Source organism: Mycteria americana, chromosome 18 (genome assembly GCF_035582795.1).
Source record: "Mycteria americana isolate JAX WOST 10 ecotype Jacksonville Zoo and Gardens chromosome 18, USCA_MyAme_1.0, whole genome shotgun sequence".
Lineage (NCBI taxonomy): Eukaryota > Metazoa > Chordata > Aves > Ciconiiformes > Ciconiidae > Mycteria > Mycteria americana.
Genome location: NC_134382.1, coordinates 4,946,198 through 4,958,289, shown reverse-complemented (window position 1 = coordinate 4,958,289; position 12,092 = coordinate 4,946,198). Strand labels below are relative to the sequence as shown.

At 37.3% G+C, this 12,092-nt stretch overlaps 2 protein-coding genes across 3 annotated transcripts in view; one reads left to right on the top strand and one right to left on the bottom strand.

The window, feature by feature from the left end:
- Window positions 1-7,131, bottom strand: part of DHRS3 (dehydrogenase/reductase 3) — a 45,959-nt gene extending 38,828 nt beyond the window's left edge. For both annotated transcript variants that reach the window (XM_075520298.1, XM_075520299.1), the window contains exons 1-2: window positions 6,994-7,131; window positions 4,323-4,393 (exon numbers count right to left, since the gene is read on the bottom strand). The gene's annotated coding sequence lies outside the window, so the exon portion shown is untranslated. The remainder of the gene's footprint in view (window positions 1-4,322; window positions 4,394-6,993) is intronic.
- Window positions 1,926-11,231, top strand: LOC142418473 (arylacetamide deacetylase-like 4). The gene is made up of 4 exons (XM_075520338.1): window positions 1,926-2,096; window positions 6,951-7,167; window positions 8,706-8,769; window positions 10,460-11,231. Exons 1-4 carry the CDS (start codon window positions 1,926-1,928, stop codon window positions 11,229-11,231), a joined length of 1,224 nt encoding a protein of 407 aa, XP_075376453.1.
- Window positions 11,232-12,092: the final 861 nt, after the last annotated feature.

Below are 12,092 nucleotides of genomic sequence, written 5' to 3'. Positions count from 1 at the left end.
TTATATGGAGACATTCAGAACTTAAAACCTATTAATTTTAGGATGGATTAGTTGAACTCATTAAATGCCACCCTAGATATTCCCTCTCAGAATATAAAAGTAGCCTTCATTTTTGCTTTAATTTATGTTGGGTTTTTTTTTCTAAAAACATTCAAGTTAGTGTACCTCCACAGGTCCAGATGGAGTAAGAAGTTGGGAGGGGCTCAGTTAAGCATCCTGCACCTCACAGTGATGGAAGAGATCAATTACTCCCCAGCTTAGTCAAATAACTTGAGTCAGTATTGGAAAGATGCCTACTATGATCACAAGTTCCAGGCCTGCTGAGTAAAGCGGAGAGTTCCATGTTATAACTTACATGGATTTCATGGTTTTCTTACCTTTAACACCTTTTAATTAATTTATTTATATTTTTATTTAAATTTTAAACCACATAATTCAATCAGTTGTACTCGCTGACTTCCACTGAAGTTAACAATTAGACCTATTTTCTTAAGAATCCAGTCTGGTCACTCTTATCATCCGGTACTTTATATCTTATAACTCATGTTGTTTACTCTCATTCCACGCAGCTAAATATTTGTTTACCATATTGACTAATTCACATTAAAGTTTCTTGCTCTTTCCTGTAATGCATATTTTGCATAAATGGGATTTATAAGCAGATATATTTCATCTGCTTCTTTTAAGAGTATAAAAAGCTAGAAGGGACTCACCTTTTTTTAGTCAAGATCCCACTTTTTGAGGTAATACACTACAGGTATGTTAGCCAAATGCAGAATCTTAAGGCTCATAAAAAGGAGTCTTTCTCTTCTACAACCATTATTACAAGCTTTTATAAGGGTTTTAAAATGGAATATCTGGGAGATTAGTGGGGATAAAGAAATATTTCAGAGTGTTCAGGGGATAAGCATAGGTTGTACTGATTATGTCAAGCTCAGCTGATGCTCATTCGCTTTTTACTTTTACCCAAATGAGTTTTGTCCAGTCACAGGGTGGACAGAAATACATGGAATTGCACCTCGTCACTCCTTCCTTCACTATGATCACCTCTACTGCTACAAGCATTTGGCTAGCTACATAGTCTAATCACAGCCTAAATTACAAAAAGGATAACGTAGAATTGTCTTGGCAAAAAATAGCAGACGATGATGTTGTAAAGACATCAAAATCCTTTCTTTAGAATGAATCAGAATAGAGGGTTAGGGCCAAAGTTCTCCAAGTCAAGGGGAAGTTTCCCTCTGATATCGCTGGACCATTGGTGAGCCCAGAGACCCTGGCTGCACACTCAGGTAAGGAGCTTCCAAATAACTGATAGCTCTGCATGAATCTCTAAAAGCAAAATTCCTTTAGATGTACTTCAGAATGCCTGTTCTAACTGTTCTGGCCAGCTGTCTGCCTCAGCAATATAGCAAGGAAAAAAAAGACCAGCACTAAGCAAAAAGCCGTAGAATCATACTTCAGACCTATTCCAAGAGGAGAACCATTACAGTTCCTGAACATGGACACTGGAGTTCAGCATTGCCAGACTTCCATGGGTTCTTAAGTAGAGGTAGTATCTTTCATTACACTAACTAGTACACTTGCAAAAAATCACACATAGCTTTTCAGGCCCATAAAGCAGAATACAATTAAACCAGATAAAAAATTAAGTTAATCTGCAATTTTGGAATATACAAACTAATGATGTTTCCTGGATGTGAGTCTTCTACGTATTACCTTTGACCATGTTAAATAAAGTTGTAATAGCCGGATGTTTGTATGCTCCTAGCATCTGTCAGCCTTATCTGTAGGAGGAGGGTGGAGGAATTTTGGTATGCAAATTACTTCTCTGTGGAGTCAGTCTGGAGGATATAAATATTGACAGAATCATATCCAACATAAATTCTCTCATAAGTTCTCTCATAAATTATTCCCACCAAAGAAAAATGGAATCCTTTTATGCTCTGGCTTTAATAGCAGGAATTCTAGTTGCTTTTGTATTACTGGTTTTAATTGCAATTTATCATAATTCCTTCAAGGCAGACATTCCTCCTGATGTTGACCAGCCATCAAAGCTCCGCTTGTATCATTGCGCGTATACTCTGATGGAAATTCTGGTGAGTTTATCATGCTCTGTGATACTGCGATTTTCAGGAAAGGAAAAACTTGAGTAGAACTATGAAGATATGCATCTAAATATTGCAACTATGTGTAATGGGAACCACACAGTAACACAAATTTAAAGGTAAAGGCCAAAGTTTGATTACTGTATATAAAAGCAGCCAGTATGAGGTGAGTTCTTTTAAATACTGAGATACACATTCTTATGCCACAATTGTACTTTGATTGCTTTCTATAATGAAATGATTGGTCCTGTGGATCACAGGAGGGCTGTGGATATAATTTACATGAATGATAATAACTAAACCTTCTGTATCTCAATGGACTTTGATATATTTAAGGTAATGTCCCAAATTTTGAACTATCCGTGCTTCTGTTCTTATTTCTGCAGTGACTGAATCACTGTGTCTTAGTTAAATATCATAGAATCATGTGGGTTGGAAGGCACCTCTAGAGGTCATCTAATCTAACCTCCTGGCCAAAGCAGGTTCAGCTAGACCTGTTATCACTTATTACTTAAGTACTTCTAAGGCAGAGTCACTGTGCTGTGTGCTTTGCCATCAGAGAAAGAAACAGTTTTTGCCCAAAAAGCTTTCAAAGAAGGCAACAGGAGTATATAAAAGCAACCAAAGCCCTGTCATGTCTGGCACACAGCATGTCAAAAGAAAGCCTGCAAGCAAATCACAGAGTGGTTTCATTAATGTTTGTACAGAGCTCATCTCAAGTAAAGGTATTCTCTAATCCCCTAGTTATACACAATGAATGCAGTAACTAAGGCCCACATCCAGAAAGGTGATTTGGGGTACTATAATCTATTAAAGACTTATGTGGGTTGCTTGAACTTACATAGCAGCATTCACCAAAGCCAGTAATTGTCCCTGGTTCTCCCATGGCCCCATGTACCTTTCTGCATTGTCTGACATGAAAGAAGAGTCTGCTGTCCTTAGGTATTTCACACTGCTTTTCATGTTAAGTTATATATAAACTTGATATAATAATATGACCATAATATAATAATATGACTGTATGTTACTAAGTTCTCTATGTTTCTATACTTGGTTGGATGAAAAGATTCTTTCAGATGATTCTTTTTACCTGCTTTTACAGCTTCTAAGTGGCTGTTATGCAATAGTACATATTCTATCTTCATCGATAATACGTTCCAGAAATTTCAGCTTCCTTTTTCTGGATAGTTTTAAAGATGCACTTCAGCATTTGCTACACATTGAATCCATTCAATACCTAATTTTCTTTTGAAAATCTTTAGGCATCTGCTGGTACTTTTGGTGAATTTCTAGGTTTATGTTTATACTCACAGAAGTAGCTCTCATAGTGCGAATGACTTCACAGGTTTCTTATAAAGCGCATGATGCTTTGTGCATTGCACATGTGCAATGAACATATCCTGCTCATACTGATGAATGCTGGTCTTCTTGTGCCAGTGACATGTTTGTTTGTACTGTATGTTGCAGTAAAGACCTCTTTTTTCTGCAATACAGGACAGTCTTTTCCTCTTTTCTTCCACCTTACTTGTGATATGTCTTAGAAAAGCTGCATCAACCGTTAAATGTGTACCTTCTACAGCTTAGCTGTCATACATACAATGCTTCTGCTGCATCTATCCACATACTCTGTCACACAGAAATCAATGACAATCCCAAATGGAAGAGATGAGAGAAAGCCTCCTAGCTCACATCCTAGTTTTTGTTTTAATCTATTCATACAGATCTGCATTCAGACTAACCGTGCATATTGCACTGTGATATAAAGCTTTGATGATAATTATTTCGGCTGGCAAAGCATAACACGTCAAAGTGACTGACAGAAAGACTGTCTAATGTAGTCTTAAAGCCCGTGAAGCTCAAAGTGAGTGTTTTTTGCTACTTGGTATGTGATTTCGTAATTATTTTTAAAGTAAAAATCTGGTCCCCATATGATCTTCCACATAAAAAGCCAGTTTGTGCCAGAATTTAGGTGTTCCAGCAAATAGTTTTTCAAAGACCCCATTTTACAGGAAAAGGTATGCTGACATGCTGATCTGGGTCCTCTTTTTCTTACGCATATACACATTTTAGAACCTGGCTTATATAATATGTTTCACCTACTAACACTGATCACATCTGTCTAGGAATAGTCATACCTTTTATTTTTTGAGTGTATTGTTATTGGTTCTGAAGTATTTTGTAATTATTGATCAAGAAGTTTTTCAACAGAATACATACCAAATTCCCCATCCTCCTTCATGATAGTGTTTTCCCTGAATTTGAAGGTGCCTCTGTGATGTCAGGAGCTCCTAAGATAAGGAAAGAGGATGTTTAGATAGAATGCTCTGATACCAAGTTTATCATAGATATTACTATCTGTCATCTGAAAGCTCTGTAAAAACTCAGGGATGTTAGAAAGTACAGATGAGACTAAATAAACACTGTATGGCAATTCTGCCAACTTCAACCATTCCAAAATCGTAACTCTGACAAAAAGACTGACTTAAGAGTCATGAGAGGTTTTGAAAATTGCTGTTTGGGGAAGGTTATATTGACCCTGTGGTTTCTGCCACAATTGCCTTGGCTCTTATATTCATTTTCCTCTTTGCCATGATACCTAAAAATGTGCGTTTTCAAATGTAAGGCAAGAACTATATCTATCCATTTGTCTCTAGGAACTGGGACTTAAAACACTGCAAGCACTGCTGGCAGTTGTGGCACAGAGTGTTATGAAAAACCTCCAGATCATCTCTGGGTTCTCATCTTTGTCTCTAAATTATTTTCTCTCTCTTCCATGGCTCATGGTGGTTTCTTTTATTATTCCTCACCCAACTTGTTTATTGCAGCCTGGTCTAGATTATTAGGAAGAAAGAATCTGTTGTTTGAGAAAGGCCTTGGTGAGGAACTGGGTGTTGCAACACACTTGAACTATGTGAGATTTCGCTTTATATGTACGTGATAGCTGGGATCACGCACCTAAGAAAGTTCTGCCTCTTTGTCTTACTCCAGCATTCTTTCACAGCAAAATTACTGTTTAAGGCCAATATTTGAATTGTCTCTGAGACAGAGCGAGCAGATCTAAATTAAAGGCCAGATACACAAGGTTGGAAAGAACAATTTACAAAAGCATAGCTGGCCATTAGTTTACAAGGGATTGATACAGTAGTGTACATGGAGACTTCTGTTGCTCAGAAGAGAACAATACAATTTGCAAACTGCTTGTGATGATTATCATCATTCCAGAAGAATGAATTATAATAGTCCATAAGGGCAATTAAGTCACCATTTAATGGGAAGGGACATGTCATCCCTAGCAGGAAATGCATCTATTACAACACATGTTCAAAATAAAGGAGGATTCCAGTGTGATCTTCAGGCTATCTTAATTATCAGCAGTTGACTGGCCTTGGATAAGAAAATGTTTTGACACATTTAACAAACCTCCCCTGTCTTCAGAATATTTGTTTTCCCTGATTAGATTTAAGAAACTGACTGCAGAGCCATTTCATGAATACCTGTGAGACCTTGATAAAGGCAACAGTTTCACTGATGGAGAAAGAGATAAGATTCAGAACCATTTTCATCAGTTCTTCATTTAGGCCATCAGCTCTTCATTATAGATGATAGGCACTAATGATTTTCTTAAAGCTTGTTCTCACTGACCCTGTGGCATGGAGATGACCTAGGATCAGTAAGTTACTGAATCTTGCACACAAACTGGCATGAGTCTTTTTCTCCCAGTATACTAAATGCTGTCATGCTAGGGTGTTGTGGTTTAGCCCCAGCCGGCAATTAAGTACCACACAGCCGCTCGCTCACCCTCCCCACCCTGCCGCCCGCAGTGGAATGGGGGAGAGAATCGGAAGAAAACTTGTGGGTTGAGATAAGAACAGTTTAATAATTGAAACAAAATAATAATAGTAATAATAATTGTAATGAGAAGGAAAACAACAAGGGAATGAGAGAGGAACGAAAACCCAGGGAAAAAAACCCAGTGATACAACTGCTCACCACCTGCTGACTGACACCCAGCCAGTCTCCGAGCAGCGACCGCTAGCCCCCGGCCAACTGCCCCCAGTTTCTATACTGAGCATGATGCCATATGGTATGGAATAGCCCTTTGGTCAGTTTGGATCAACTGTCCTGGCTGTGCCCCCTCCCAGCTTCTTGTGCACCTGGCAGAGCAGGGGAAGCTGAAAAGACCTTGACCAGTGTAAACGCCACTTAGCAACAGCCAAAATATCAGTGTGTTATCACTATTATTCTCAAACTAAAATCCAAAACACAGCACTATACCAGCTACTAGGAAGAAAATTAACTCTATCCCAGCCAAAACCAGGACATAGGGACATTTTCATCTCACCTAACCTTAAATACTTTAACTGAGGCATCTGAAGTACACAGCCTCCTTTTATAATCAATGGAGATGAACAGAGATCTCCAGAGCATGATTTAACACACCTGAAACTGGAACTGTCCTCAAGAAATGCCTCTTTCTCTTCACTGATTAGAAAAGGAGCTTCAGGCCTCGTGACTCCTAACTTCCTAAGCAAATGCCTGCTGTTACTTGTGGTAAATCCAGATTGCAGAAATTAGAAGGTATTTATAGAATACATTTCATGGAACAAGTATTACAACATTCTGCCAGAAGTAATGGTACGTCAAATCATGAACATGTACATTTTCACTTTCATAATTGAAATCACAAAGCCACTAGAGTTATTTGTGGTAATACTATAAAGTAGGAAATGACAAATACAATTATCCTAAATATAGTATAGAAAAAGGTAGCTTGCGGCCTTTATAGAGTGAGAAGACTTGAATTCCCTATACTAATTTCTCATTTTTCCCATTATATTTATCTAGGCAAAGAACTTAGAAAGTTTGGGTATCTTGGAGGAGCACATACTTATGAGGTTGATTTTTGGTGGACTGCCGGCATTCAGGGATTCAAAGCTCTTCATAAAGGATCTGCATTTTGATGAGGTGCCAGTGAGGATTTACCTCCCAAGAGTACCATCTGCAAGCAAACGGAGAGGAGTCATCTTCTTCCATGGAGGATGTGGGATGTTCGGGAGCATCAGTAAGGAACTCAAAGAGAAAATATGATTATTTAGGATTGTTAAGTATATATTTTTAAAAACTCTCCTGAACCTAAGAATTGACTGAAGAGAGATTTTGAGAGAAGTTTGAGAGATTGAGAGACAGAAAGCACTTAATGTTCATTTTTACTTCTTAAACTCTCTAATCTGCCCTTATTTAGTATCTAAATTATTTTTTATAGGACATAGCAGTCTTTATGGCATATATATTCTTTACAGTAAGTGGTGCTGCTAAAGAAATAAATTCTTTTTTTGTCTGCAAACCTGGCAGAAGTTATTAACACCTGACATTCCTCCCTTTGATCTCTAACTGTAGCATGTTTATTGGGACTTCTATAAACAGTGTTCATGGCAATTCAAGTGGCCTATAGCAGCCATTTTAAAACTTGTGTCCACGATGCATGTACTTTAGTTATGTTGTCTTTTTTTCCAGTTTATTAGAGAAAGCAGCTAATTGCAAACATGTAATTTAAAAACTTCTAAAAGATACTGTTTCTACAGGCAGTAGACATGCACACATATTAAATGGTGTTAGAATTCTGTAATTGAAAAAACACTTCATTGAGCAAATACCTGTAAACCAAATCTTCTAAATGCAGCAAATTCAGAACTAAGCTTGAAGGAAAACTCAATGTATCTTTAAGTACATTAAAAGAAGCATATTTCTGCCCACAACCTTACCGTGGAATAATTATATAATTAGACAATTTACTGTAACACAATTTGGATGCCTTAGATTTTTGCCTGAATTAGCCACACAGAAATATACTGATTTCACAGGGGACATACCATCTGCACCCCTCATTCTTCAGAAAATAGTCAAATATTCTGCTTCAAATACAAAATTCATTTAGACTTAGCTATAGTACTGCAATTACCATTTCCACAGCAAAATGGTATGACGTACCTAAGTCCGTCTCAGACTGACAGTTACTTAAAACAATGTAATAAGCTTTCACAAAGCTCTCAAGCTCTTTTATCCCTTACAACCACTCTAAGCAATTGTGCATAATAATCATAGAATGGTTTGGGTTGGAAGGGATCTTAAAGATCACCTAGTCCAACCCCCCTGCCATGGGCAGGCACATCTTTCAGTAGATCAGGTCGCTCAAAGCCCCATCCAGCCTGACTTGGAACACTTCCAATGATGGGGCATCCTGTTCTGGGCAACCTGTTCTATTGTCTCACCACCCTCATCATAAAAAATGTCTTCCTTATAGCCAATCTAATTCTACCTTCTCTCAGTTTAAAACCATTGCCCTTTGTCTAATAGTAATAATCATAATAATTCTTTCTTTTCCTTACAGATCAACAATCTCCCTAAATGTAGGAACTTTACAGCATGTCCTGATGATCAAAAGTCTAGATTATTTTTATCCTAGAGAAAATTTGGGTAGTACACTAAATAGGCAAATGGTCCACACTCAATCATGGCAATATGACATAAAAAAAAAAGGGCGATATTGCTTCAAGTATTCTAAGATATTAATTACATTAACAAACAACATTTGTTCTTCAGGAAGTCATGAAAGAATATGCTGGTACATAGCCAGAAAATCTGATTCAGTGGTTGTGTCTGTTGGGTAAGTGAGCTCCACCCAATGTTAATCCCAGAATTAGATAGTTCCGCTGCTTTCCCCCCTACTTCCCCCACCCTCCTGAACAATGCCCATTCTGTATGTACATTTCTTTGAATATAAGAAAATAAACTGAGCTCTAGTGTTGTCTACCCCTCTGTTGTTGATATGTGTGAGCAAGCACGTGCCATGAAATGACAATGAGAAATACCTGATACAGGTTTATAAAGTTACAAAAGTAATATGTATGCCAGCTATTTTTAGTAGAACAAAGAGATTTGTTCGTTTTACATCATTATCACCACAAAAATCATTGCCTTGGTTTGATAATAAGGAATTATAAGCTGTTTTCCCAATTTCAGGTTTTAATATTTAGGGAGCTTTTGGGATGATTTTAAAGAGTAAATAATAAGTCTAAAATGTAATATTTTTTTTAAAACCTGCATGGACCATGGCTTCCTTCTAAAGATGTTTTGCTTATGGAAAACAGTTGATGGTATGAAGAAGCTTTAGCTTCCTACAAATTTTTCCATGAAAAAATTAATTACTAAAGAATTTCATTAAGTTGGGAGGAATTGGTTTTGAGAATGAATTGCATATTCCATATCTTGTCTGGGTAAATCAAGATGCATTTAAAGTGAGTCTGAAATAAGATACTGATATCCTTTTATTCCCTGGTTATTAGGATGTTTACTTCATGAATCCATTGAATTAATTTCACAGAACAGTGGAAAAACAGCACAGCAGCAACAGTGTGCCTCAGGAAACAGTGAAGGGTTAAAAGAGAATGCCTGTACTGTTACCTTTGTAGTATTTATCTTTTCCTTATTAAACTTAATCTTCCTCAGAAAGCCTTAAGACCACGAATACAGAGAATAAAGAACCCTGGCTGTCAAAAATGTAGTCTCAAAGTAGTCTTATATGTCACTGGAATCAAATTACAACACTTTAACTTGACTGGGTATCTGACTGTTATGCCTGCCTTGCTTTTCATCATATGAAAGTTGTTAGTTAAGAAATAAACAAAGAGATTGTTACTTTAACATCACTCTTCTGTAATTCACTTGTTCTGATTAATGAAATAAATGAAAGAATTGTCTACAGGAAGCTATTTTGTCACCACAGTACATTTAATGTATGGTGGTTTATAATATATTATTATATTATTCTTTTTATATTAAAATCTAATAATAATATACAGTACTGTACTAATATATAATAATACAATGATCAGTGTCCCCAGTGTAAAAAGCTCAGGAGCCAGAACTTGGCTGGATCTTCCGGGTAAGCAGGGTTGACTCATAGCTATACATACATGCAAGGTCGGTCCAAATGAGAGAATTGCAGACTTCCCTGCCGGCATGAACTTTGACTCCCAGGAAGGTGCACTCAGATCAGGAATTGAGTAAACATGTGGCCTTGTATAATGTGGGTGATCGGACTGCTCTACTCAAGCCCTCATGCTCTTCAATTGTGCTAGAATAAACCTCAATGATTAATGGTCTCTGCATTTTGACAGAAATGGGAGGGGAAGCTTCTGGTTTGCTCCAACATGCAAAACTTTAAACTAAATAAGTAATACTGGTTTTGGTGAGTTTTTGCAAAGATATAATCCATGGATGCATTTAAGATGACACATTCAAGCAATTTACAAATATATGTGTTTGTAGTAATTGCTGTCTTTTGTACATTTCAGGTATCATTTATCTCCTGAGTATAAGTACCCAGCCCAGACTTTGGACTGTCTCACTGCTACTGTACACTTTTTGAAGACTGCAGAAAACTACGGGGTGGATCCTGATCGGATTATTGTTTGTGGGGATAGCGTAGGGGGCACTTTTACTGCTAGTGTTTGCCAAGAACTGGTAAATAGAAGAGATATCCCAAAGATACGTGCCCAGGTACTGATCTATCCATTTCTCCAAGCACTGAACTTTAATCTGCCATCTTACCAGAAAAATGCTTGCGTTGCCATCTTGTCCCGGGAACGTACAGTCCGTTTTCTTCTGAAGTACTTGAAAAAGGATTGCTCTATGAAGGAAGCTATTTTGGCAGGTTCTCATGTTCCCGAGAGTATGAATTTGAAATGTAGGAAATGGATAAATCCAGATCTTATCCCAGAGATATCTAATCTGGGCTATAGATCACCATTACCCACTTCATTTTTACCTCAAGTCCACGAAGAAACAAAAGAACTACTTGAGTCAAGATTTTCCCCACTGTTAGCAGAAGACGCTGTTGTTTGCTGCCTACCTGATACTTGTATAATTACCTGTGAGCATGATGTGCTCAGAGATGATGGATTGTTGTACAAGAAACGGTTAGAGGACAACAACGTAAAAGTGACCTGGTACCACATGGAAGAAGGCTTCCACTGTGCACTGGCATTTTTTGGTTATGGTATTTTCTCTTTTCCATCATCAAGTAAAATGGTGAACCACACTGTAAACTTTATAAAAGGCTATTAAAATGTTTTCTTGAATACAGTGAACTGGTATGCAGACAGTGTATTTCAATTAACTATTTACTAGCTATTTGTACATTAGAATATAGGCAAGAAATAATAAGATTAGCATAGTCTGCTGAATTCTGATTTTCAATTGCTATTACTTGGGAACATGCTGTATTTTTAATCTTTTGCGTTTTTTAAAACCCATTAATTGGTATGCTTGTTTTGCTCTTCTCTTCTTACGTCAAAGAATTAAAATCTCACCATAGCAAAAAACATTTTAAAGCATGCAATATATGAGTAATCAGCAATGCGGATATGCATATCTGCATAATACACACAAAATCAGCATGACAGCACAGATAAAATGCCCTCCCAATGCCTCTGGAGATTGAAGATACTTTCAGTACTTCTGAGATGAGTAGTAATCATCATCAGACTATGTGTATAGGCAACCAGTAGCTTTGGACTTGGTTGTAAAATCTGAAGGAGGGAATTGGGTGTACTTACAAATCTGATTTTAAAGGGAAAGGGCTGACACAGAAGGGAGGTACAGAAATGTGAGCTGTATGAGCTGGCTACCTGTAAGTATCCAAGACTGGCAACACAGATGCAGTGAGGGACAACTGCACAAACATAACGAATGTCTGCTAAACTTTATTCTATAAAGTTCCTTTCTGAGAAGCATTCGGTTGTATTCAGGGAAGATAGAGACGTAGTGTTTTTTGCCTTTTTGTAATCAGATAAATAACCAACTTCCTTAGTTGGAATTTGGGGAGAAAGTATGTAAACAGCATGGAAACTGCCAAAATAATTTCTGTGAATATCCAAAACACAAAGGGGAAAAAAAATCTCAGCTCAATTGTTACATAGCTTATTA